The 24,152-nt window shown below is 40.2% G+C and overlaps 1 protein-coding gene across 4 annotated transcripts in view; it reads left to right on the plus strand.

Moving 5' to 3' along the window:
- The window catches only part of LOC124233480 (E3 ubiquitin-protein ligase HECW2), a 218,417-nt gene extending 196,953 nt beyond the window's left edge, over positions 1–21,464 (plus strand). For all 4 annotated transcript variants that reach the window (XM_046650597.1, XM_046650601.1, XM_046650600.1 and 1 more), the window contains exons 24-28: positions 58–204; positions 854–968; positions 3,773–3,858; positions 4,883–4,995; positions 19,712–21,464. In XM_046650597.1, the coding sequence (XP_046506553.1) occupies positions 58–204; positions 854–968; positions 3,773–3,858; positions 4,883–4,995; positions 19,712–19,823 (573 nt within the window). In that variant the 3' untranslated portion in view covers positions 19,824–21,464. The remainder of the gene's footprint in view (positions 1–57; positions 205–853; positions 969–3,772; positions 3,859–4,882; positions 4,996–19,711) is intronic.
- Positions 21,465–24,152: the final 2,688 nt, after the last annotated feature.

The raw sequence follows: 24,152 nt of genomic DNA on the forward strand, positions 1-24,152 counted from the left end.
TTCTTATAACATCGAGAGTATTGCTTTGTGGTCAGCCCTTTTGTTTTTTAATCTCAGATTACTGAGCGAGAATTAAAACCAGGAGGTGCCAATATCCCGGTCACAGAGAAGAACAAGAAGGAGTACATCGAGAGGATGGTGAAGTGGAGGATTGAGAGGGGCGTGGTGCAACAAACGGAGAGCTTAGTGCGCGGCTTCTACGAGGTGCAGACAGGAGTGGGGTTTTGCAGTCTGATATCAGTGATACCACTGTCCATCTTACTGTACTTTCTATGTGTGCAATATTTTCATTTTTCTTATCCTGTGTTTATCCTATCTCTTTCAATTTAAAAACTCCAGTATTTTATCCTGTATGTTTTAAGAACACCAAAAAAGTTCAATGCCCTGTTACAAGAGATCGCTGAAATAAAATGACCTGAATTCAAGTAGCATTTGAGGATTTAATGACCACTAATAACATGTAGGTCATGCATCTTGCTCATGCTTAGATACGGGTAATCACATCTCATGCTTGATTTGTGAAATGATCGTATCTGTGGGTCAGGATGAATTGTTGCAAGGGTTCCATGTGACTTCTTCTGTAGGAGCACTAGATCTATTTCAAAAGATAGAAAGAGACAGGATTAATCAGTGCTCAATTATAAAACAAAATTCTGTTGAGAAAAATCTCATCAACCTCATACTAAAAATACCTTCCATTAGTAGAGAGCTTCCCGGTCTTTAGAGTGCCCACAGGAAGTACATCCAGAGTGTCGCCAGACCTCCTTGTGCACTCCTTCTCTGGTGAGGCTTAATCGGAGCTGAGATTTCTCCAGGTTCTTAAGCCGTGCCCTGTCTTCTTTTTATTCCACAGGTGGTGGACGCCAGGCTGGTATCTGTTTTTGATGCGAGAGAACTAGAACTGGTCATCGCGGGCACAGCAGAAATAGACCTAAGTGATTGGAGAAACAACACAGAATACAGAGGAGGTGAAATTTGATTTATAGATGGCTGGATTAAAGGGAGGCCAGTGGGTCAGCATGCTGGTCTGCATGCAGGACAGGAAGAAGCGTTTACGCTCTGATCGTAGGTCTGATGCCGTCTCCTTTGAGACCTCAGGCAAGGTACATTCCTTCTCTTCCTACTTACCTCATCTGTCAAGTGGAGGAAGGACTGTTTACACACCATCTGAGGATGTCATACCTCTTTAATTGTTGGTGAAGAAATGTGACCTTAAGAACACTAATTAATTGTTTTATGGTGCTGTCAGTGAAGCACCAAGGAGCTCACATGCAGCTGGTCAAACTCCACCTATTCTACCTTATTCTACCTTGAAGAGGCACACCCGCTGAGCTTCCTGAGGAGCAGGCACAGTTTTTCTGCGTTTCACTGAACTATTTACCTGTTGTAATTCACAGTTGAAACACATGAATGGAAAAAGACACGATTCTCAAAATTCAAGTGTATTGAACAAACCCTTCTAAATTCAAGCATTAAGCTTGACCGAAAAGGAAATGGCTGTAAGATTAGTTGCAAACTGCACTATAGGATGCTTCACCACATGGGAAGCTTTAGAAGTGGCATTTCTGTAGGTCAGTACAAATTTTCAATTAGTAATTGGGATCGAAGCCAATAAAATTTGATGGATGAATTAATACACTTAGAAAGAAACCTGATGGTAACCCAGAGTTAAAGCTTTAGCCAATAATTTTTAGGAAAGAAAGAATACATTTTCTGAAATGTATTGCAGTGTTATAAACTCTTCAGGGAGTCATGGCAGTTAAGTTGTTTTCTGTTTGGTTTTTTAACTCAATGTGTAAGAGGTTAGCAGTGGTTCTGAACTTGGAGAGTGAAAAATACAAACTTTTAAGTCACTGAATTAATCACTTAGCACAATAAACTGAGAGTTGAACACTTCTCCAGTTATTTGTAAACTGAAACGGATTTTTTTAAAAACAGTTTTAAAAGTTTGAAGTAAAAAAATACCTTGACATTTGCTAAATTGCTTCTGTTTTTGCCCATGCCTGGCTCTTCCAGCTCATCACTGTTGCCACGGCTGGCCTTGCTCAGCCATTTTCTCTGAAAGGTGATATTAAATTCCAGTTTCCATTATTAAATGGCAGTTTCCATTGCTGCTAATTCTGAAGTCTGGTTGCTGTAATGTCTTTTCCAATTGGTTCCATGTATAATCCATATATGGCCTGGTTTTTATAACTTTGTTAACCAAATTGTTTTCACAAACTAGAACACAATTTCTCCAGCATGCTACATAACTTACATCTTACCATCAATATTATTAGTTTATACCTTCCCCCGAGGAGATTCTAATAGCGATACCATTAATCAAATCAGCCACTTTTGTATTTACACAGTATAAACTTTTATTCACTGTATATGACTAATCAAGTGCCTATTTCCGTGGTTATTGTAAATTGTATCAAATGAAATCCTCGGGAGGAGACCTCTGGGGGGAGGGCACAGGAAAAGGGCGAGACACCCAGCTGCCATGTTTGCTAAACCCAACTATTGGCACTGAATGAAGGGGCGGCTCTGGTGCCACTTGCCATATGTTCATAGAGCAGCTGTTTATAGAGAATAGATGTGACACATTCACTCCTCCTCCTCCAAAAGGTTTGGCACAAACAGCAAAGGAGAGGCAGAAAAGGGCCGATTCGTAAGTTCAGAAAACTTGAAAGCTATAAAGAGCCAACGTACTTATTTCATAAATAAGGAAGCTGTTTGCTCAGCACCAAATGGCCAGTCTTTGCCAAAGGCGGGACATGGAGCTTCTGCATCACCGTGTCCAGGCTAGTCTTACTTACCCTTTACTTGGATCCCTTTCTTCTCCAAAGGGCACTAACCATCCCTGATCACATGGTGACCAGTAAGGCAGGATTCCCCCCAAATCCTTCAGCCACTGAAACATGTGAGAAAAAATTTGAATTAAAATAATTTCTACCCACCTTCTATTTTGGACTTACTTCTATTGACTCAGAATTAGAGTAGCTTCATGCACATCGAATATGTCAATTAATTGGCTTGAAACCGTAATTATACCTTAATCCTTGCCAGCCTTCTCTCATCTTGATTTTTCTTCATTGAAAGGTTTTGGAATTCACAACTACTGCCTAATCCACCAGTAGGATTTTATTAAATGTTACTAAAGCATAGGATAAAAGTCACATCTAGGTTGATGATTATTTGGGGTTTATTAGTTGAAGGAATATTAGTAATAAAATTACTTTTCCCTTTTTATTAATAAAATAATCTGACTTTAAAATATGAACATTCTATGTTGTTTTAAAATAGATTGCAATTATGTATTTATTTGTATAATTGTTTGGTTAATGTGTCTCTGCTTTACCAGAAACCCTGTGAGGGTCTATTTTCTTTGCCGTTGTACCCTCAAGCTGAGCGCAGTGCTTAGCATAGTGGTACTCAAAAATTATTTCTTAAATGAATGAGTGAAAGAGTTAAGCATTTCTAGTAACAGCGATTATATTTTTCAGAAATGATATGGTTAAAATAACTCATTTGTTGTTCTTCTCTCCACGAGTCTCATTTACTGACCACTGCATGGAAACAGAGACCTCTTGGTTTCATTTACTGTTGTTTTTGTTTGACTTTTGACACATATGATCCTCTTTACAGTGTTATTCATTAGTCTTAAATTATAAACAACCTTTAAAGAATCTAAGATGATGATTTATGTCTGGGGATCTTTTGTCAGCACGTCATGGTGGCTTAAGATAGAAAAGTCAAAGTAATATGGCCTTTCATGATTGGTTTGTAGGATATCATGACAATCATATTGTAATTCGGTGGTTCTGGGCTGCAGTGGAAAGATTCAACAATGAACAGCGACTACGATTGTTACAGGTAAGATGCCATTTGTAATCTTTTTAATGCATTAATATAATTATTGTTGGAACTGCATATTTTTAGTAATTGCTAAATATACTCAATAAATACATCCCATGTTTATCTGCAAATGTGGTATATACTGTTTCCAGACTCTTCTGATTGCATGGTTCTGTGGCTTCATCACTATGCAGAACATCCCCAACCAAGCCCAAGCATTTCCTTAGAGTTGTGAGGAAGTACCAACTCCAGTTCAAGAATCCCAGGAACAACATCTGCCTTCAGGGCAGTTGGGTCCCTTCAACAAGAGGTCCCAAGGTCTCTGCAGGCCAGCATCCCTAGCAACAGAAAGAGATGGTCCTCAATCTCATGAGAAGTGACCCAGCTCCTTGATAAAGAATCCTATCTTTTCCTCCATCCAGCTTTCCACAAATTTGAGATAACAGTGAAGTTCAAGAACACTGTGAAAACTAACTCGTTATTTTCTTGCTGTGTTTCTGGTCACCCAGGGCAATTGCTGGTCCGTTGCAGCTAAAAAATTATCAGACATGAGGAAGCCTTCTGGAGGTTCAAGCAGAGCCTTACAAGTAGACCAGGCTTAACTCCATTAGATCAAGAATCTGGCCCTCAAATTTGCAGGCCCATAAATTCTTTTCTTTTTTTAATTCACCTTGAGTTGATGGGGGATGGATGCTAGGTAGACTTAGATTAATTGATATATCCACTTTATTAATCTATAATGAGAAATATACATGGTTTAAGCTTCAGAGCTGTCAGCTATACAGGGTGCTCTATCTTCTACAAACCCTCCCCGTCCCCTTTCCCTTTATGATGCACAATCCTTCCTTGGTATTCTCCGGCTCTTTGTCAGAATTCTCGTGTTATGGTTATTCCACATCCATAAGTTTGGTCTTCCGAGCTTTCCCTCCCTCGAGCAGCGTGCTGCTCCTCCTCGGGAGCACTGCGCATGGATGACGCCGTGCCGTTGTTGGCAGCTGGTCTCCTGGCTTCACCTTCTCCTTCTGTTCTCTTGGGTCGATAGTTTGTCACAGGCACCTCCAGCATTCCCTATGAAGGATTTGCTTCTCTCCGAGGGAGTAACGGCCCAAGAAGATTCTGTGTGGAGAAATGGGGGAAAATCACCGCCCTTCCCAGGTAAAATAGAGAACATTGCTTTACTGTCACTACAGCGTTCTAGCGGAAACCTTTAACTTTCGTAGATATTGAGTAACTACTGTTTTTATGTTAAAAGTTTGGGAGGGTGGAAAAAGCTTTTAGAATGAATTTATCTCTGATTACCTTTCTAAATGAGAGGGAAAAAAAAAAAAAGATCTTCCTGGTCATGCTTAAAATACATACATACATATCTTAAAATACAAAATGCAACACAACCAAAGCGTTTGTGAGCTTTAGTAAAGCGATGCTGGTCCTCATACTTGTGGCTTCTTATGATTGTGGCTCTAATCTAGATGTTTCCAGAAGCTCTAGTTTAAGTTTATGTTAATAGATACTTAGAATCCCTTCACTAAAAATTACTATTCTAAAGAATATCAAATCGTGTGAGTGCTCTCTGCATTGTATCCTCATTCATAATAAGATGATCCATTTCCCTGGAGTGGAAGAAAATTGCTCTACTGCTGCCACTAATAAATGTAAGAGTCTGGTAAGGTAGTATTTGTGAATAAAAAAGTGTTTGGGGTTGAATGGAGATAACTGGAGCTGAAGCAAAAGAAAAGGAGGGAGCAAATGAGCAAAAGAGGAATGGAGACGAGTTAGTTTTAGAACTCCTTTATCTGATCGGGAGTAATAATATGGAATTTTTGAGGTAAAAAGGACCTCAGGCTGCCTTTATTAATAATAAAACTGTAATTTGAAGAGGTTAAATGATCTTCCCGAGTGATGTTAGGTGCCCCAAGATGTCATCCTAAATTTCTCTAAGTACAAATGACTTTTAAAAACCTGTTATCAAGGCTTTCTTCTTGCCAACTGCAAGGCACTAGTTCTTAAGAATTATGTTGTAAGAATCAACACATGAGAAAAAGGATGCTGAGAACACAGTTACAGGGAGCAATGGCGAGTGCAAGCTCAGGTAACAGTGTTACCCAGCACAACTGATGTTCCAAATTTGGGAGACTGTAATTCCATTATTTAAAGAACTAATCTATTTTGTTTAGGCCTGAATCATGTTCTTTTTCCCCTTAAACACACATTTGTATCTCAAAGCAGATTTACACTGTCTGAGTAAGGCGTTTCACTTTTCTGAGAAACCTAGGGATTTGCATCAAGGAGACAGGAAAGGGCAGAATAACTGTGTTACCTTTCTCTCGAAATCTGTTTTTGTAAAGCCCCTGAAGTAGATGGAATAAACCGTAACGATAAGCAGATATGTCACTTGTTCACATTTAATCACTGCTGTTTTCACCAAACCTGGGGAGCAGAGAAAGGCAACTTGGTATAGACGGGGAGCTCGGCCTCAGAGAGGCTGGGCTGTGTCCCAGTTCTGCCACTTACTCGCAGGGGTCCTCGGAGAAGTTACTTAATGTTTCTGAGTCTCCGTTTCCTCCTCTGCCTTGTAGGTTGGTAATTCTGAGGATTAAACAAAATCATTCATGTAAAACATTGGCTGCTCACCCTGGCCCTGAGTAAGCATCCAGTCGATGGCGGCTGCCATTGTGATTTCTGTCACCATCATCTGTAACACATGTCAGGCAGTGGCATTTTGGAAAGAGCTCAGGGTTGGGGGTTAGAAGACCAGGCTTCTAGTCCTGCCTCTGCCACCAGCTAACTCTGAGACCTAGAAGATCACTTGATCTCTAGGCCTCAGTTTCCTCATCTGTAAAAGGCCAAGGACAAGGTGGTATACAATCATGTGTCACTTAACGACAGGGACACCTTCTGAGAAATGCGTCGTTAGGTGATTTCGTTGTTGTGTGAACATCACAGCGTGTAGTTACACAAACCTACATGCTATAGCCTACCACACACCTGGACCATATGATACTAACCTTATGGGACCACCATTGTATATGTGGTCCATGGTTGACCAAAACGTTGTTATGCGGCGCGTAACAGTGTTAGGTTTGGTTGAGCAAGAAGTAGCACTGACAGGTTGTTGAAGAAATTCAGGGGTCGGCTTGGATTCTCTTTTCTACTTCCCCCTGAGAGCTCCCGGAAGTTCACATGCTGACTCATTGTAAACGGTGGTGCTCTTCAGCATCGTTGCAGACACGCAGTTGGGCAACAGGTGTTGTTGTTTCTTCCTTTCTTCATGATGACCTAAGGCAGGTTCTAGATTCCTAGTTTTACCCAGATGATAAAATAGCATAAACAAAGATGATAAGAGGCACAAGAGACAAGCAGACTGTTTTCATACCCTGTCTATGTCAAGCCCTAGCTCTTTCGGTCTGAGAGGAGGAGAGACCCTCTTGGCTCTTCCACTCCACAGTCAATTTGCACATCCTGGTTAAGAGGCCTGAGTGCAGATCTCAGCCTTGTGACACAGCAGCTGTATGATCCTGAGCAGGAGCCTAGATCCACTCTGCAGAGTCGGAGTCACAGTGTCATGCCCAAAGAGTTAGTAAGATGAGGTCTATCAAAGTCCTTAGGGATGGTAGGTTTTCTTTGTTATTTTTAACCTTTTAACCTGAATCTTCTGTAAGCCACCACACCGCTGTAACTATTAGAATGTGCTCCTCAAAACAAATACTTTTAGAGGAAAAAGTAAAAAGAAGAACTTCATTGCATGACCGTATAATTTTATCAGGAGGGATTTCTTCATTGATAATAATGTTGTCATCACCCTTCATGAAATGTGGGCTGTAACATAAGTGTAAAAAAGATCTGTAAGATTGGCTCTGATCAAAAGAGATTAGTTTACATGACTGAGTCCATTTCGCCTACCATCAGAAAAGATACACTGAAGCCATTTTTCCGGCTATTTCCTGACATGTTTACATTGTAGAATTGAAGAGCAGCTCTGTTTCAAGCTGGTCAACCCCAATGTATTTCTTTTTCTTATTAGTGAGATAATACTTAACATTTAAAATGTAACGGTATACATACTGGAGACGAAATGAATACATGTCCTTCTTACTTAAAAAAAGTGTTCTCAATAATGAGGTACAACTGTAATTTCACAAGGATGTTAACTTTTATAACCTTAATAAAAATAAATAAAAATAAAAAAGTGTTCTCAGGGCTGGCCCTGTGGCCTAGCCATTAAGTTCCCATGCTCCGCTTTGGTGGCCCCGAGGTTCACCGGTTCAGATCCCAGGCACAGACCTAGCACCACTTATCAAGCCATGCTGTGGCCGGCGTCCCACATATAAAATAGAGAAAGATGGGCACAGACAGTAGCTCAGGGCCAATCTTCCTCGGCAAAAAGAGGAGGACTGGTGGCAGATGTTAGTTCAGGACTAATCTTCCTCAAAAAAAAAAAAAGGTGTTCTCTAAGAAGTCTGGCATCATCTCGTGTCAGGCATGGGACACTGTACCCTGGAGAGTTGGAAGTGGCTACAAAGCATGAGGGCAAGCAGTCCCTGCAAATGGGAGGGCGTTTTAGTCTTTCTAGACATGGATGATTGAGGGCCTTTCAAACTTTCAAGCAAACATGAGTCTCATCGTTTCTCAGCCTTCCCAGTCTCACTTCACGGTAGCAGTGAATAGCAGTTCTCATAGCGTGGGCCGAGAAGTGTTTTAAAGTGCATATGATTGTCTCTGAAGCCAGTACCAGTTGAATCCTTGGCTCTTTTACTCTCTCGTGGTAATAAAGTAACTAGAGACCCAGATGATAAATCACGACGAAGGCAGACGCGTGTCTCCGTGGCGGCTAACAGCCTGGACACATTAGTGCATTCCCTCTGCTTCCTGGTTGGTACTTAGCTCTGTATGTTGCATTTCTGTACAAGATTTCCTGTCCCCCAGTGCTCTGATGGACTTAAGAGACAGTAAATTCACTTTATGGCAATTGCTGTTAAACATTCCACAAAACAGTCTGCTAACATGCCAGCCTGGAAAATTCAGGGCAAATCCTCTCTCCTAGTGTGGGCTAGAGTTTATGTGTTCATCTCGGAGCTTCTTGCCAAGCAGGATGATGGCACAGAGGAGTTTGTAAACTGCAGTCACAATGGGGGAGCATTGATTTGCCAAAGCAGAGAACCAGTAATTTTTGAAAATGGCTGTGTCTGGAGATTATTATGAATGAAATGCTGACCCAAGTTAAGAAATAAGAAGCAAGAGTTAATTATGAATTGGGGGGGTCCCAGGGAGAAAGTTTTTCCAATGCAATAAAACTTAAAAAGATAAAATTATTTTTTAAAGATAAAAGATGTTTTTTAATTTTTAAAACTCTGTTTTTTATTTTTATGAAAACGTCACCAAAAATGCCAAGAAATTAAATATATGTATATAATTTATATATCTCAAAAGTCCATTCCTGAGATAACCAGTAAACATTTTGGAGTGTATGCTTCCACTCATTTTTGTACACATAACACACACAAACACACATTTAAAAGCAAAAATGCAATTATACTGCATATACTGTTTTGACCTGCTTTTTGTTTACCAAATATAACTAATCACGAACATCTTTCCATGTCATTAAATATTACTCTCCCACGTCCTCAGTAATTCAGTTTCTCCTCTTCTGGTACAGAGAGTGTTGTCCGCTGTCAAAGTGGACTGTCAGCTGGGAAATAGGAAGGCACTTGAGGACTGGTACTATATTTTCACTTTCTTTAATGAAAAAAAAATTTTCAGAACAAGAGATGGGCACTGGATGGACCCCTTGGTGCCATGTCTTTTCCATATTTGCCTTGAGGCACCCCTCCTGGTCTCCCCAGTTCCCCTCCACCTGCTGGTCAGCTGAGGTGCCTTGTGGTCTGGGAGGGAATTGGCAGAAGATTCTCATACAATAGTCCGCTCCGTAGTTTAATCTCTGATGTAAGGCCCTCTGCACTGCCGCTCAGTTCTCACTGTCTAACAATAATGTTTTAAGTTTTTACTTAATTCTACCATTAAATCAACATGTGCTAACAAAAATATACAAAGTAGTGACTCGTATTATTACCTTATTAAACATCCGTAAATGTGCTGTATCCTTTGGATTGGTCTTTACTTTGGGAAGTGGGTAAAATGATCCTAAAAACATACTGTGTCTAAAAAGGGACTCTTCAGTGATTAAAAGGCAGAGCTACTGAAATGATTTGTGACTATTTAGTGGAATGAAGGAAGGTTTAATTGCTGCCTGCAACAGAGAACAGGATAGTCCAAGTCAAAACGACTAATGGTCCTTGAGAGCTGTTCCACAGTCATGTTTCAGAGGGTATATTTGTGAGCGACAAACAGAACAGCTGTTAAGGCGTGGTTAGCCCCTTTCTTGGCCTCGAGAGCAAGAACTAGCTTGAATTCATCTCTTCCTCCCACCGCGTCCACTAGACCAGCGCCTCTCCTGGACTATTGCAGCGGCCTGCTGGCTGACGTCCTGCTTCTGTTCGTACATCCCGTGCTTCATGCTGCGCTCAGCAACCAGCATCATCCTCTGAAATCGCAAGATCACCTCCCTCCCCTGCTTACACCCTCCAGTGGCTTAGAATAAAATCCAAACTCCTTGCCAACGAGGGCCGGGTGGGTGGCCTGGTCTGGCCTACCACTCCAGCCTCAACACATACACTCTCCCTGCTACAGCCAGCAGCCTCCTCCTGGCTGTTCCTCAAACTTGTCCAACTTAATTCTGCCTCAAGACTCTGGAACTTGCTGCCCGAACTCTCTTCTGCTGGTTTTTCATGTGGCTGGCTCTTTCTCACCCCCAGGACTCAGCTCAGGCACCATCTCCTGGGAAAGGCCCTCCGGGCTTCTACCCCCAGTGCACCTGTCACTCTTCGCACCTTATTTCCTTTAGAGGACTCACCCCAATTCATTCATCTCGTTTAGTTATTGCTTTCCTTGTTGACTATCTCCCCCTCTAGGATATAACCCTATGAGAACAAGGACCTTGTTTGAATTGAATATGGCTTTGCGCCTAGGGCTGTGCCCTCGCACATAATTGGTACTCAGTGAATGTTGTTCTTGGTGAATTCTTAAACCTGAGGTATAACTCTGGATCACTCCAGACAAGATATGCCAAAATCTTTTTTTTTTTTTTTTTGAGGAAGATTAGCCCTGAGCTAACATCTGCCACCAATCATCCTCTTTTTGCTGAGGGAGATTGGCCCAGAGCTAACATCTGTGCCCCTCTTTCTCTATTTATATGTGGGATGCCTGCTACAGCATGGCTTCATGAGTGGTGTGTGGGTCTGCACCCAGGATCTGAACCACTGAACCCGGGGCTGCCGGAGCTGAGTGCATGAACTTAATGCTGCGCCACGAGGCTGGCTCCCCGAAACCACTTTTGTATCTGTATATCCTCATCTGAATAATTGGGATAGGTACTAGTAATTACATTACAAAGTTGTTTAGAAGATTAAATGAGATAATACATGCAAAGTGCTTAAAACGAGGTCTAACACATCATTCAATAAGTTTAGCATTATTACTGTTGTTCCAAACACCTAGCCTTCAGAGCTGGCGTGATATTTTACAGTCTTTAGATATGGAAGAATTGTGCTATATCCACCCAGGATAGTTATATCTTGTTTGACCTTCCGAGAGTTCTCATCCTGAACTGTTCCTTACTGGGTTTTCTTCTATGGGGTTTAAATCCTTACATTTAAAAAGCATGTGCTCTTCATCTTTTCCCAAGGGCCATCCATGGGGGAAGAAGTTACCGCTTATAATGCATATTTTGAAGAGTTTTTTCTGCTAGTTATCCCTTGATGCAGGAATTCCCACTGTGGTGATGTTCCACACTGTCTTTATAGGTCCAGGTGCATTTTAATCAAGGTGACCTAACGAGACTTTAGAAGGAGACATTAATTAGTTAGTAAATCTAATTCCTCTAACAGGCCTGTAGATACTTATCATGGATTTACTGTGAGCAAAACCTTGTGGGAGGTATAAATTGACCTCTGTCCATGTGGACCTTAAAACACAGAGAGAGAAGTCATGGATATTTAAATGAACAGATAACCAACACCATCCCCACCAAATGGTATCTGACAAATGAGTAGTTGGGGAAGTAAGTGCCATGGAATTCCTTTCCATTGATTCCCATTTATTAAACACAACGAGGGTCAGGAGTGTGCACTGTGGGTTAAACAAATATTTGTGAACTAGTCTTAGCAGAAATTCCTAAGTTCTAAATCTCATGGTCTAAGAAAATATTCATGGAGATAGTAGAGAAATTATAGTTTCATTGAATTTTCTCACTCTGTGTGATTGGTCACTTGGGATTTCTCATGCTGATTACAGGCTCTGAATTCATCATTGACCCTCTACCCATTTCCTGTGTTCCCTGTCTTGGTTAATGGCACCTCTGCCATCTCACTCTCCACACCCAATCACTAGGTCCCTTTCATCGATGGACGAAATAGAAGAGGCCTTTGCATGGACACACCTCACTCCTGATGTGGCCCTGCCTCCCCATCTGGCTTCAGGTCCAGCCTTGGCACCTGTCGCTCAAGCACTTGTACGTCTCAGGTTTCCTGATGAGGCAATGCTTCCTCACACGTCCGGGCAATCTACTGAGATCACCCTTCTCCTTGCTGTTGACCCCGACAAACCCTGCATACCTACAAATCGTTCAAGGCTCGGCACAAATAGTGCTCTCCATAAAGCCTCTCCAGACTCTGCCGAAAAGACTTGTAACTCATTGTATTATCGTTGTTTGTGTGCAGGTTCACTAATAGCCCATATGAATCTTTTGGATTAATTAGACAAAGGTGTCTTGTAGTGTCCTGGAGAAGTGCAGCCCTGAGCCAGGGCTCATGGTTTGGCGAGCAGCGCCAAAGGTAGGCTGGATTTCCGTGCCTACTTGCCCCAGCCAGATCCTCTAGTACAGAGCACACACTGCACAACCTGTAGGGGGTCTTATGTGCCTGCATGTTTTCCTGCTAGAGGGTAAACTCCTTGTGGGCAGAGACCAGACTATTCATTCTCATCTACCAGGGGACAGCTCAATGCCTGGCATGCAGTATGAGCTCAGTAAGTGTTTGCTCAATGAATGAATGAATGAGTGAAATATGATGCAAATTGAAAAATTAATTTTTCTTCACCAGGGCACTTTGTATGGGGACAACAAGCTTTCAAAATATGGGATCTTCAAGTGGGAAAATAATGAAAGAGGTTCTACAGCTGAAAGGGCTTGGGTGCTGCCTGAACACTCATGGGCCCTGAATTAGGGGGCCCTGGAGAACCCAAAGGAAGCCCCTCTTGGCCTACTCCGCAGCCCAGCTCCAGACCAACTGCTCCTTCCTCCTGCGCGCCCTGACACCTAGAATGCAGGCGCACCTGAGTCCCGTAGGGGGAAGCCTGTGGACGCTCCCTCCGGTAAAATTTGGACTGGATAGGTAAATTTTAGGTCAGGAATACTCACATTTCCAAAGAAATCTTGACATTAAAAAGTGATATGTTCCAAGGTCTCTTAGGAATCTTCCAGAATGCATTTAAGTATTTGCTTTTGATTTATTAATTACTTGATGCAGAGGGGGAATAGGAGTAAGGAAACCGAAGTCTGAAGGATTAGGCACCACTGCCCATTGAAAAAAAGAGAAAGTATTGATAAAACACTTTCTAAATTATAATGCAAATAACAAAAATTTATTAGATCCAAATATATTTTCTTTCTAGGACTACATCTGTTAAGGCAAAATGAGGCCCATGGTTTTCTCCATCTCTCTCAGCTTAATTTAAGATCCTGTTTGTAATTTCTTCTTTGTCTTATATTTTGAGTCCTTATAAGCTACCAAAAATCACTTCTGGGAAAATGGGGAATAAATTAATAAATAAATACACACACAGAAATACATTAATCAATTAATCGATTTATGAAAATTGAGATATAACTGTGATACTTCTGGCTTATTTGATTTGGATAAATGACTTGTCTATCTATAGGAAAGAAGAGAAGGTAAGCATGTGACCTCCTGGTTAACATTTAAAGAGTCCAGAAAACACCAAGAGATCTATTAAGTCAGACCAGATGTCTGGAGGGCTTTTAAATCTTGTTTATATTGACGCCAGCTTGATTTCCCAAGGATGGGTTTAGGCCTGCCTTCCTTGAGTGGTTCTGCTGCATAGATTTAAATGAGGTAAACTCGTTATAGCCTTAGTGTGGCTGGCTTTGAAAGATTCAAAAAATGTTCTTTTATTGAGACTGAATAACTGGATGTGCTTTTGCTGCCAATATCAACACAGTCCAAGGGCCCTCCTGTTATTTTCTGCTGGAGTTTTCTTAGGACATGGAATGGGGCGGGAGAGGGGGTGTGAAAAGCCTCAGAGGATTGTGTTTTGTTTTGCTTTTTTTTTTTTTTTCCTGTTCTTGGCTCTTACAGCAAGTTGATGGTAAATATTGGGCAAGTTATGTAACCACGCTATTCCTCAATTTCCTCATTAGCAATGCTGTCTTGTTTATAAGGAGTTTTGAAATGTTTGCAAGCACACAAAACGCTGGTGCAGATAGCCAGTGTAGATATCTAGTAGGTTTCTAGTCCACTTGATGTCTCTCCAATAGTGGAGGCCACCTGCAACAGACTCACCTGGAGTGATGGTTAAAATGCAGATTCCTAGGCTCACCCCAAACTTCTGAACTGGAATTTCAGGGGGTGCCGCCGAAACTCTCCATCGTAAACCAGCTCCTTGGGTGATGCTGATGCCCTCCAGCATATCCCTCTGAGCATCTCTGCTTCCTGGTGAGCCTCAGAGAGAACCAGATGGTTTGACCACCTAAAAATCCCCTGGTATCTCCCAGAGTTTTCTGGACTGATCCAACCTGGACCATTTTCCCCAGAGCTGTTGCATGCTATGATTGTCATTCATTTAAAAAATATTTGAAGTTTTCTTTGCCAATCCCTGTCCTCAAAATGTATGTAATCTGGTAGGATGTTGAGGACTAGCAGTTCGTAGACAGGGTTGGGATGAAATTGACGCTCACACTTCCAAAAGTGAAAAAACAGAGCCGACGAGCATCAGTCTCTCTGCTTTCGATTTAATGTTGGACTTCCCCTAAGAACCCAAGGTTCAGGTCCTGTTCTTGATTTGGCCACTGACTCAGCTTTGACCTTGGGAAAACTATTTAATCTTTCTGCACAGTTTCCCCCTCCACGATATATACTTTCTCCATCCCCATGAAACATTTTCTGGAGGAGCTGCTCAGTTTATTGAGAAGGCAAGTTCTGTTATGGTAACCAGCTGTTACGTAACCAGATGGCATTCAGGAAGCAGTGATAGCCTTACATTATGGATCAGTACTGGTGCTCATGTCTTATGACTGAAGAGGATCAGAAAAGGGTGTTCCTTTGTGTTGAGAACTGAATCTGTAGAGAAAAGACTTCCCAGGCTTGTGGATTTACTGCATAAGAGACTACAGAAACTGCGAAGAGACATGCTGAGTTCCTGTTTCTCTGCTCAGAAAGCTGGAAGAATGAAAGGACACCTACTTGCTCCCAGCTTTGCCCCACTGCCTGCCCTTGATAAGGGTGGGCCTACTATGTCACGTTTACTACACTTGCCATCTTTTCTTGAATGGTTTTACTACCTCGAGATGTGTAGTAGTTTTCTGTTGCTGCAACACAAATTACCACAAATTTAGCAGCTTAAAACAACATACAATTCTTGAATTACTGTTTGTGTGGGTCAGGAATCCAGGCACAGCTTGACTAGGTTAAGCTGGGTCTTTTGCTCAGCATCTCGCAGGCTGAAATCAAGGTGCCAGCTGGACGGCATTCTCACCTAGAGGCTCAGCTAGGGAAGGACGCACTTCCAGGCTCCCTTAGGTTGTGGGCAGAATTCATGCCTTGCCGCTGTAGGATTCATGGCAGCTTCCTTCTTCAATCCAGCAACAGTGAGAGTCTCTGACCCCAGATGCTTTCTTAATGGTCTCACCTAATTAGGTGAGGCCCACCCAGGATAATCTCCCCTTTTGAATTAATATAAAATTAACTGATTAGGGACTTTAATTACATCTGCAGCATACCTTCACCTTTGCCATATTCCATTGGTTAGTAGTGAGTTACAGGTCCCACTCACCCTCAAGAGATGGGGATTACACAAAGGCATGGGTGATGGTGGGTCTTTTTAGAATTCTGCCTACCGCAAGACCACAAGGAGTTAAAACTCAGCACTCAATATAAGTATGTGCAAGAGGTTAATTGGGGACTTCAAACATTCTGTTTATGAAGTCTCATTCCCACGTATGCGGCCTTTCGTTAATTCTTGATTCGCTGAAAATTAACCTGCGGTTAAGAGAAAGTATGTGGTTGTCAAGAGGGAAGGAACAGGCATAACTAGGGTGTGATAGATACATTGTACCTAGAGTTGTATCCTGTCCTAAGCAAATAAAACATTAATTAGGGACTATTGCTTACCCAGAGGAAGAGTCATCTCGAATTCCTTTTATTTCCTAGTTCACCCAATATGATTCAGTTCACACAACAGAATTCACACATACCTGTTCAAGATCACAGCTATGTAAAATGAGTTCCTCCTTTAAGAAGAGTTGTCTCAAAAGTTGACCTATCACACTCCTTAATACATCAGCACTCCCAGAAGAAAAAAAAGGCCAAAGACCTTCATCAGGTATAAACAATAGAAATCACACTTTCAACATGTTTCTTATAGCAACACACTGAAGAGAAAAAGAAAATGTGTCAGAAACGGAAGACAAGTAACCAGATTAACATTGCTCTGTAAATAAAATACATAAATAAAAATGTGAACAAGCTGGAAGAGATTAGTGGGAGATAATAAAAGAGTTAATCTCTTTATTTTGTAGTATTTGTACAAATAGTAGGAAATTCTAAAGTTTTAAAAGGTAAATGGACTTCACATTCATTAGGATGGCTATTAACAAGAAACAAAAAATAAGTGTTGGTAAGGATATAGAGAAATTGGAACCTTTGTGTACTGCTGGTGGGAATGTAAAATGGTTCCGCCACTATGGAAAACAGTATGGCAGTTCCTTAAAAAGTTAAAAATAGAATTACCATGGGGCCAGCCCTGTGGCGTGGTGGTTAAGTTCAGCACGCTCTGCTTCAGTGGCCCGGGTTCACGGGTTCAGATCCCAGGTGCACACCTACACCACTCAATCAGCCATGCTGTGGCAGTGTCCCATGTACAGAATAGATGAAGATGGCACAGATGTTCATCAGGGCTAGTCTTCCTCAAGAAAAAAAAAGGAGGAAGATTGGCAACAGATGTTAGCTCAGGGAGAATCTTCCTCAGCAAAACACAACAACAACAAAAAAGAATTACCATATGATCCAGCAATTCCACTACCAGTTATATACCCCAAAGAATTGAAAGCAGGGACTCAAACAGATATTCGTACACCAATGTTCATAACAGCGTTATTTATAATAGCCAAAGGTAGAAACAACCCAAGCGTCTGTCAGTGGATGAATAAATTAACAAAATGTGCTGTGTACGTACAATGGAATGTTATTCAGCCTTAAAAAGAAAGCAAATTCTGACCCGTGGTACAACATGAATCTTGAAAACATTACGCTCAGTGAAATAAGCCAGTCACAAAGGACAAGCATTATGTGATTCCACGTATATGAGGTACCTGGTGTAGTCAAAATCAGAGAGAGAGAAAACAGAGTGGTGGTTGCATGGATAGGGGGAGATGCGAGTTCGTGTTCAGTGGGTGCAGAGTTTCGGTTTGGGGATGCACTAGTTCTGGAGATGGATGGTGGTGATGGTTGCAGAACAACGTGAGTGTACTTAATGCCACCGAACTGTGAATTTAAAAGTGTTTAATAAGCTAAATTTTATGTGATGTGTGTTTTATCACAATAAAAATTCTTTTAAAGAAAAGATAAATAGGCAAAGGAGCTGAACATGTAGATCACAAAGAATTGTAACAAGCAAGCTGACTTGGGGGGAGATCCTGACTCTTGTTGGTAACCAAAGAAATGGAAACTTACAAATGTCTTTTAAAAGAAGTACCATCTTTGAGTCTAGTGGGATAATGAATGTCGTGTGTAACACACAAAGTCTGGAATATAATTATGTTCCAAACATATTTCACCTCTCTTCTTCTTCCTTGACTTTCCTTAGAATGGAGATGAAGTCTTCATTGGATATTTCTATTCCAATGTTTCACACTAGATAGATTTTAAACCATTCCTAGGACTGTCTTTTAGTATGCTAGTTCAGTTTTTTTAAAATAAAGTGTTTTCCTTGAGGCCCAAGTTGAAGTTCCAGTGTTAGGAAGGTATAATAAGAATTATATTAAATGCAATTCTGAAATGTGTATTATATTTTTAAAAAGTGTTCGGCTGTGAAGATTAATTAAATGATTTCCCCCCATATATTCCAGAGTTTGTAATAAGAAGAGTCATAAACTCTGAGCCAGTATCATCTGTGTCCTAAAACTGGTATTCTTATAATAGTATAGCAGAGCCCTTTCGCATCCCTGTTTCTAATAAGCCATGTGGCCACACACCTGCTTTATTATCTCTTTGTTATCTCATAGTTTCCATGGGGCATTATTATCTTTTGGCATTTTAATGAAGGCAATTAAAGTAAATCTTTTTGATGGTAATTAAGTGTAGCTTACAGTACACCCCGTGTTAATTGGTCAGACACTATGAGCCAGGCATTGCATTAAGCATGTTTCTGTTATTTCATTTAATCCTCTCATCCTCTGAGACAAATGGTATTATTCCCATTTTGCAGGTGAGAAATTGAGGCTCAGTTTTAGTAACTCACTCCAGATCACACAGCTGGTTGGTAGAGCCGGACTTCAAACCCAAGTGTGTCCGACTCCACACCTCGATCCTCCCATGATGCTCCCTCCATCTAGGAATACAGCTCTGTTTACTTCATAAGTAGTAAAGTGACGTATAAGAAGGAAACTTTAAACATGTGACTTTGTCACAATAGTCCTTTAATAATCATAACCCCTAAAAATTTCATATTAATTCAGGAGCATTTTTTAAGGTCAAAGTTATTTAGCTCCCACAGACAAGCTGTTGTACATTCAGAGTAAATGCTTCCCATTCCATGTCAAAAGTGCAGATTTACTTCCTGATAAGATGTACTATTTAGAGACTGTCTGTTTTTTATTGTGATTCGGGTGCAAATAACAGGAAAGCATATTTTTTTCCTGTCTTGGCAAAAGGGGGAGCATTTCTAAAAAAGAATACTTAATGTAATGATTTAAATGGCCATTATTTTGCATTATGAATTAGGAGAAAGCAGATTATAGGATTCAAAGAAGCAACAATGGTCTACTGACTTCGACAGGGAAGTCCAGCCAGGGAATTTCCCAGGACTCTACGCCAGGAGGCGGGTCTCCAGAGACAGTTGGTGCTCTTCTTTGCCCAACAAAATGAAAAAATTCAAAACCATAGATGATCAGAGAGACTTCTGGACACATGGCAACTCTGAAAATGAACCCCTTTGCAAGAGCTTATATTCACATCTTGTTTTTAGAAAAAAATCCAACATCAAAAGAGAAACGAAAAAACCCAAACTTGCCTTTGTGTAATTCTTGGACAACTAAAGAAATAGTAATATGTGTGTAATATGGATTGTAAATGGTCGTGAAAATGTAAAGAAAATATTTTTTAAATATCCCATTTTCCTTAGAGAAATTCGATTCTAAATTTTTTAAGTCAAAATGTTTTCAAGTTTTTTCCAAAAGGAGTGTGAAAATTGGCCACAAATCAATTTGACTATGAAAGACCAGCATGCACGCGCGCACACACACACACACACACAATCTTGTTTCGCTCACAGCATCTAAACTATGTACTGATTCTGTTTGCAGAGCTCACACTTGTTTCAACCGTCTGGATCTCCCCCCGTACCCATCCTTCTCCATGCTTTATGAAAAACTCTTGACGGCAGTCGAAGAGACCAGTACCTTTGGACTTGAGTGACCTGGACACACAATGCCCAGCTCCGGATGGACAGGCGATGTCAGGAGCTGCCCTCTAGAAGAATGGCTGACCATGGGAAGTTTCAAGCGTACACTTCCGTTAGAGTAAAGCTGAGTGCTGTTACCTTCCAGGAACACGTGCTCTGTCTCATTTGGGGGCTGGATAGTGGCGATGGGTCCTCCTGGAAGGATTTGGGTGAGCTTGATGCCCAGGGAACAACCCAACAGTCTTTCAATCAACAGTTCTTGACTGCCAAACTTTTTCCATTTGTTTCGTTCCAAGACAAAGATGGACCTCTACACGATCAGCTCCATGGTCACTTTGAGGGACTCAGGAGAATCTTGAAACTTAATCTTTGAACGTGGTTCAAGCCAAACTGGCAGCACTTGGCCCAATCTCCAAATTAGTGCAAGTTAAATAATATAATAAAAACAAATATATTTCCTGAAAGTATATTCATTTAAGCCCTAAATTATAACAATATTCATTTTCTTGCTTATGAGTGCCTGCATGGTGTGCACCATAGGTTTCAGCTTTCAAGGAACATGAGTGAAAATGAAACCAAGTCAATATGAGGTAACTTTAAAGATTTGCAATAAGGTGGTCTGTGACAATGTATATGCAAAGTGATATGTATGTAATTTTGGCTGAAGACAAACTGTTATACAATGAATTACTAATGACAGAGTTTATGCTTTATAATGCATGAAAACAATTTTAAAATAACTAGCAATTAATCACAGCATATCAGGAAAAAGTACACAGTGAGTTTTGTTTATTTTTTATAGGTTCCTTATGTTCTTTAAGATGTATATAAGAACCTACCTATCATCCTGTACGTATCACCTGTTCCATTTTCACGTTCCATGCTTACTCGGGCATCATGCTAGTACGTATCCTTTTAAGCACTCTCCAGGGAACAAAAGGGCCTTTTATTTTTATAAAGGTACAAAAAAATTCCCCGAAATATTTTGCACTGAATGTACCAAAGTTGAAGGGACAATACAATATGGCTAAAAGCAATTCCATCACTTGACAAGTATAATAGAAAACAGCTTCTAAATCAATCTTCCTTCACAGTGCCATGTCTACACTACAAGGACTGTGCATCTAAGTAATAATTTTTTAAGACTCACTATATGTGATAGTATGATGTGCATTTATTTAAAATGCATTAGACTCTCTTCCATCCATCAAATACTTTACAGGATGGCATTTAATACAGATATTTCGTATTTCCCCCACTGCTTTTTATTTGTACAGCATCATGAAACACTAAGCTCAGTTATGGAGCCATCTGCAACACCCAAGATCAGCTCTCTTTAGTAATAAAAATTCCATTTTCCCTTATCAATGAAGACATTACAAATTGAAACTCTCAGTCCTATATTTATAAGCTTGCATTTTCACTGATGCATAATTTTCTTATCAATGTTGAGAAACAATTTTTCTATGGTATCTCAGAAACTGCATGACATCACTAATGTTGTTTCCGCTCAGTTTTATCAGAGGGTGTCCTTCATTTTTATTGTTTTGGGGGTTCCTCCACATCACTGTTTATTTCTTGACTTATGGCCATAACTAATCAGATGTTCAACAGAGTAAAGTTAAATTGTGGGTAATAAAAGCCTTGGATTAACATTTGGTTTGCCAGCCTCTGGTTTTACAGGCATTGCCCAACTACTTCTTTGAGAATTATATTTATGAGTAGCCATGGAATTCCTATTATGGGATGTTGGCAAGCTTACACTTTATAGAGGTCATATGCATGGTTTTCATAGGTGGTTGTAAGAACTGATTGCTCTCCTGTTGGTTAAGCTATGTTTACTATCGGGACCCTCAAGAGGAATACCACTCGTGTTGCATTCCTGCACGAAAGGCAGATACTGAAGTGTGGGGAAATGTTCCGAAAAAAATGGTTACAGAAATCTGGAAATAAGAAAGGAAGATTTATCTGTGCACTGTAATGGAACCATAAGAAAAGTGAAGAGAAAAAACAACTTTAATTGGAAATGTTAGTTTGTACTTACTGATCATGAATGTAAGTATATATTTAATTTTGTAAACTATTTTTACTTGTTTGCATTTTTTTTCATTATCAGGAAAAATAATGTAATATACTTTTTTAAAAAATACATTTTTGATGGTATCTAAGATGTTTCAGAGCTAGCATTCTCTAAGCAGCTGATATAGAAGGTTGCGTTTCTTTCAAAAATACATTCATAGACCATGTTAGCCTTCATTTCGGTTTGTGATACTTTGTTACCATAACCCACATTGTTAGGTAAAAGAGATTTGAAATAAAACGTGTCTGTAATTATTTCTAACAAATATAGTTCTTTGCTGAGGCATTGAACTTCCCAAATAACAGTGTAATCGTTTCGTTGCCACTGTTCTCCGAATTGGGAATTATCAAAGATGTACTTAGCGTATCAGATCACCATCATACCTGATCTATTATTCTTCATTAGTGAAACAAAAAAATCCAATAGTAACTATATAAAATATTGAATAGCATTTCCACAGACTAAATTAGACTTTAATGTCCTCTACAAATAGAAATATCCATAAATACTTTCTTCTGGACTGTGGACCTAGATAACTTGGCTGTATGGTCTTGTCTTGTTTAAGAAATTCATAAGTGATGCTTATGCTCTACTGTCTTATAGTCTAAAAGACAGTCATGATACATCATATATGTTTGCAGAAAGTCTCTTAAATGAGAGAAGAGACACGTTATTGGCATTCACTCTGTGCCGGCCACTGTGTTTGATGATGGAACTACAAGATTCAAAATCTCCCCTTGAGAAGCTCACAGTCTAGTGGAGTAGACACCAAGGTTCAAAAAAGTATTTTCCGTAAAATTTGATATGTTCTACAATCAAGGAATGAGGAGAGAACATCTCGCTCCGTCTGGGAGATCCACTGAAGGCTTTATATATGAGAGATACTGTGGCAAAAAAAAAAATCCAAAATATAAATGCTCTTTCTGTTGGTAACTAATGACATGTGTGTCGATACTGATCAAGTGTTGAAGCCCAAGGTGCATTTACAGACGAGGGTTTAAAGTGTGCAGGTGGGGAGCTGAACCATGAAGGAGCAACTCAGGATCTTCAAATTATCGAAGAAATGCCAAAATTAAGTTTAGTAGTTTCCCTGTTTCCTTTCGTCTGCTCTGCAGTGTACCTTCAGTTTTCAGTGTGAAAAATCCCAGTCTTTGAGCCCACCCCACTTCTGGGGTCAGATTTTCTTGTGTACAAAATGAATGGATCTTGGTTAAAGAAGTACGGTCTCAATTTTCTAGCATATGTTGTGTTTATAATTTAGTAGAAATTTTGTAATAAATGAAGGAAAATCTGCTTCACCTGCATAACAATCAGAAGTGGTAAAACTACATTCAGATGATTGACAGTAATGGTAGCATATGTTTGTATAACGCTTTAGAGTTCAAAGTGCTTTCAGGTGCATCGTCTCTTGCTCCTCACGTGCTTTGTAGGGCAGAAGGTATCAAGTCCCGTTTGAGTTGAGGCTGATTTTCCTGGATGGCTGTGAGATCAGTTTCAGTACTTTATAGTGACAATTCTAGGTTTCATCTCGAGAAATGTGGAGACTAATGTTTCTACCATCATATTCCACGTACAGTGAATTTTGCAAGATGCTTCATCTACCCAAACTCTCATTTTTTCAAACGCTCTTAAGAAGTGACACCCTCTGAAAAATCCATGAAGAAATTAGCATATTCATGGAAAAACTCCTCATAGACTTAATACTTGCATTTTACCACTTGTTATGGGAAATTAAAAATGGAATACAAAATTTGATGGTTTTTCATGGATTTATATAGTGTAGTCGTTTAGTTTTCTCAAATATTATTTGGAAGCAAAATAATGAAAACACTTTAATCAGAAGCCTTATTTCGTTTAATTTTTAATAAGGATGGATTCTAGAAAGTCCTAATAGCTGAGTTCCAGGGATGTGGATGAAGGAACCACTGCACGTTCTCTTTTCCACTCTGTCCTCCTCACATTCGTCCATTTTCTTTCTTTCTTTCTTTCTTTCTGCACAAATTGTGCTTACGATTTGACCACTTCTAACTAAGGCAAACATCTTATAATGAAGAGTCCAAAAGTCTTTCCAATTTAACCCCATTCAGGAAATGCCCAAGGCAGGTGAAATGATGCTATACCATCACTAAAAGGTCCCTGTAACCCCGCATAGTGAAAACATGCAAATGAAGAATGTGGCCCAATCCCAAACTGAGTCTGAGTTTCAGGCCCTTTTGTTCTCTCTTAGCTGCTTTCTGATCTAGTTGACAAGTGAAAACACTGG

Source organism: Equus quagga, unplaced genomic scaffold, assembly GCF_021613505.1.
Source record: "Equus quagga isolate Etosha38 unplaced genomic scaffold, UCLA_HA_Equagga_1.0 203_RagTag, whole genome shotgun sequence".
Lineage (NCBI taxonomy): Eukaryota > Metazoa > Chordata > Mammalia > Perissodactyla > Equidae > Equus > Equus quagga.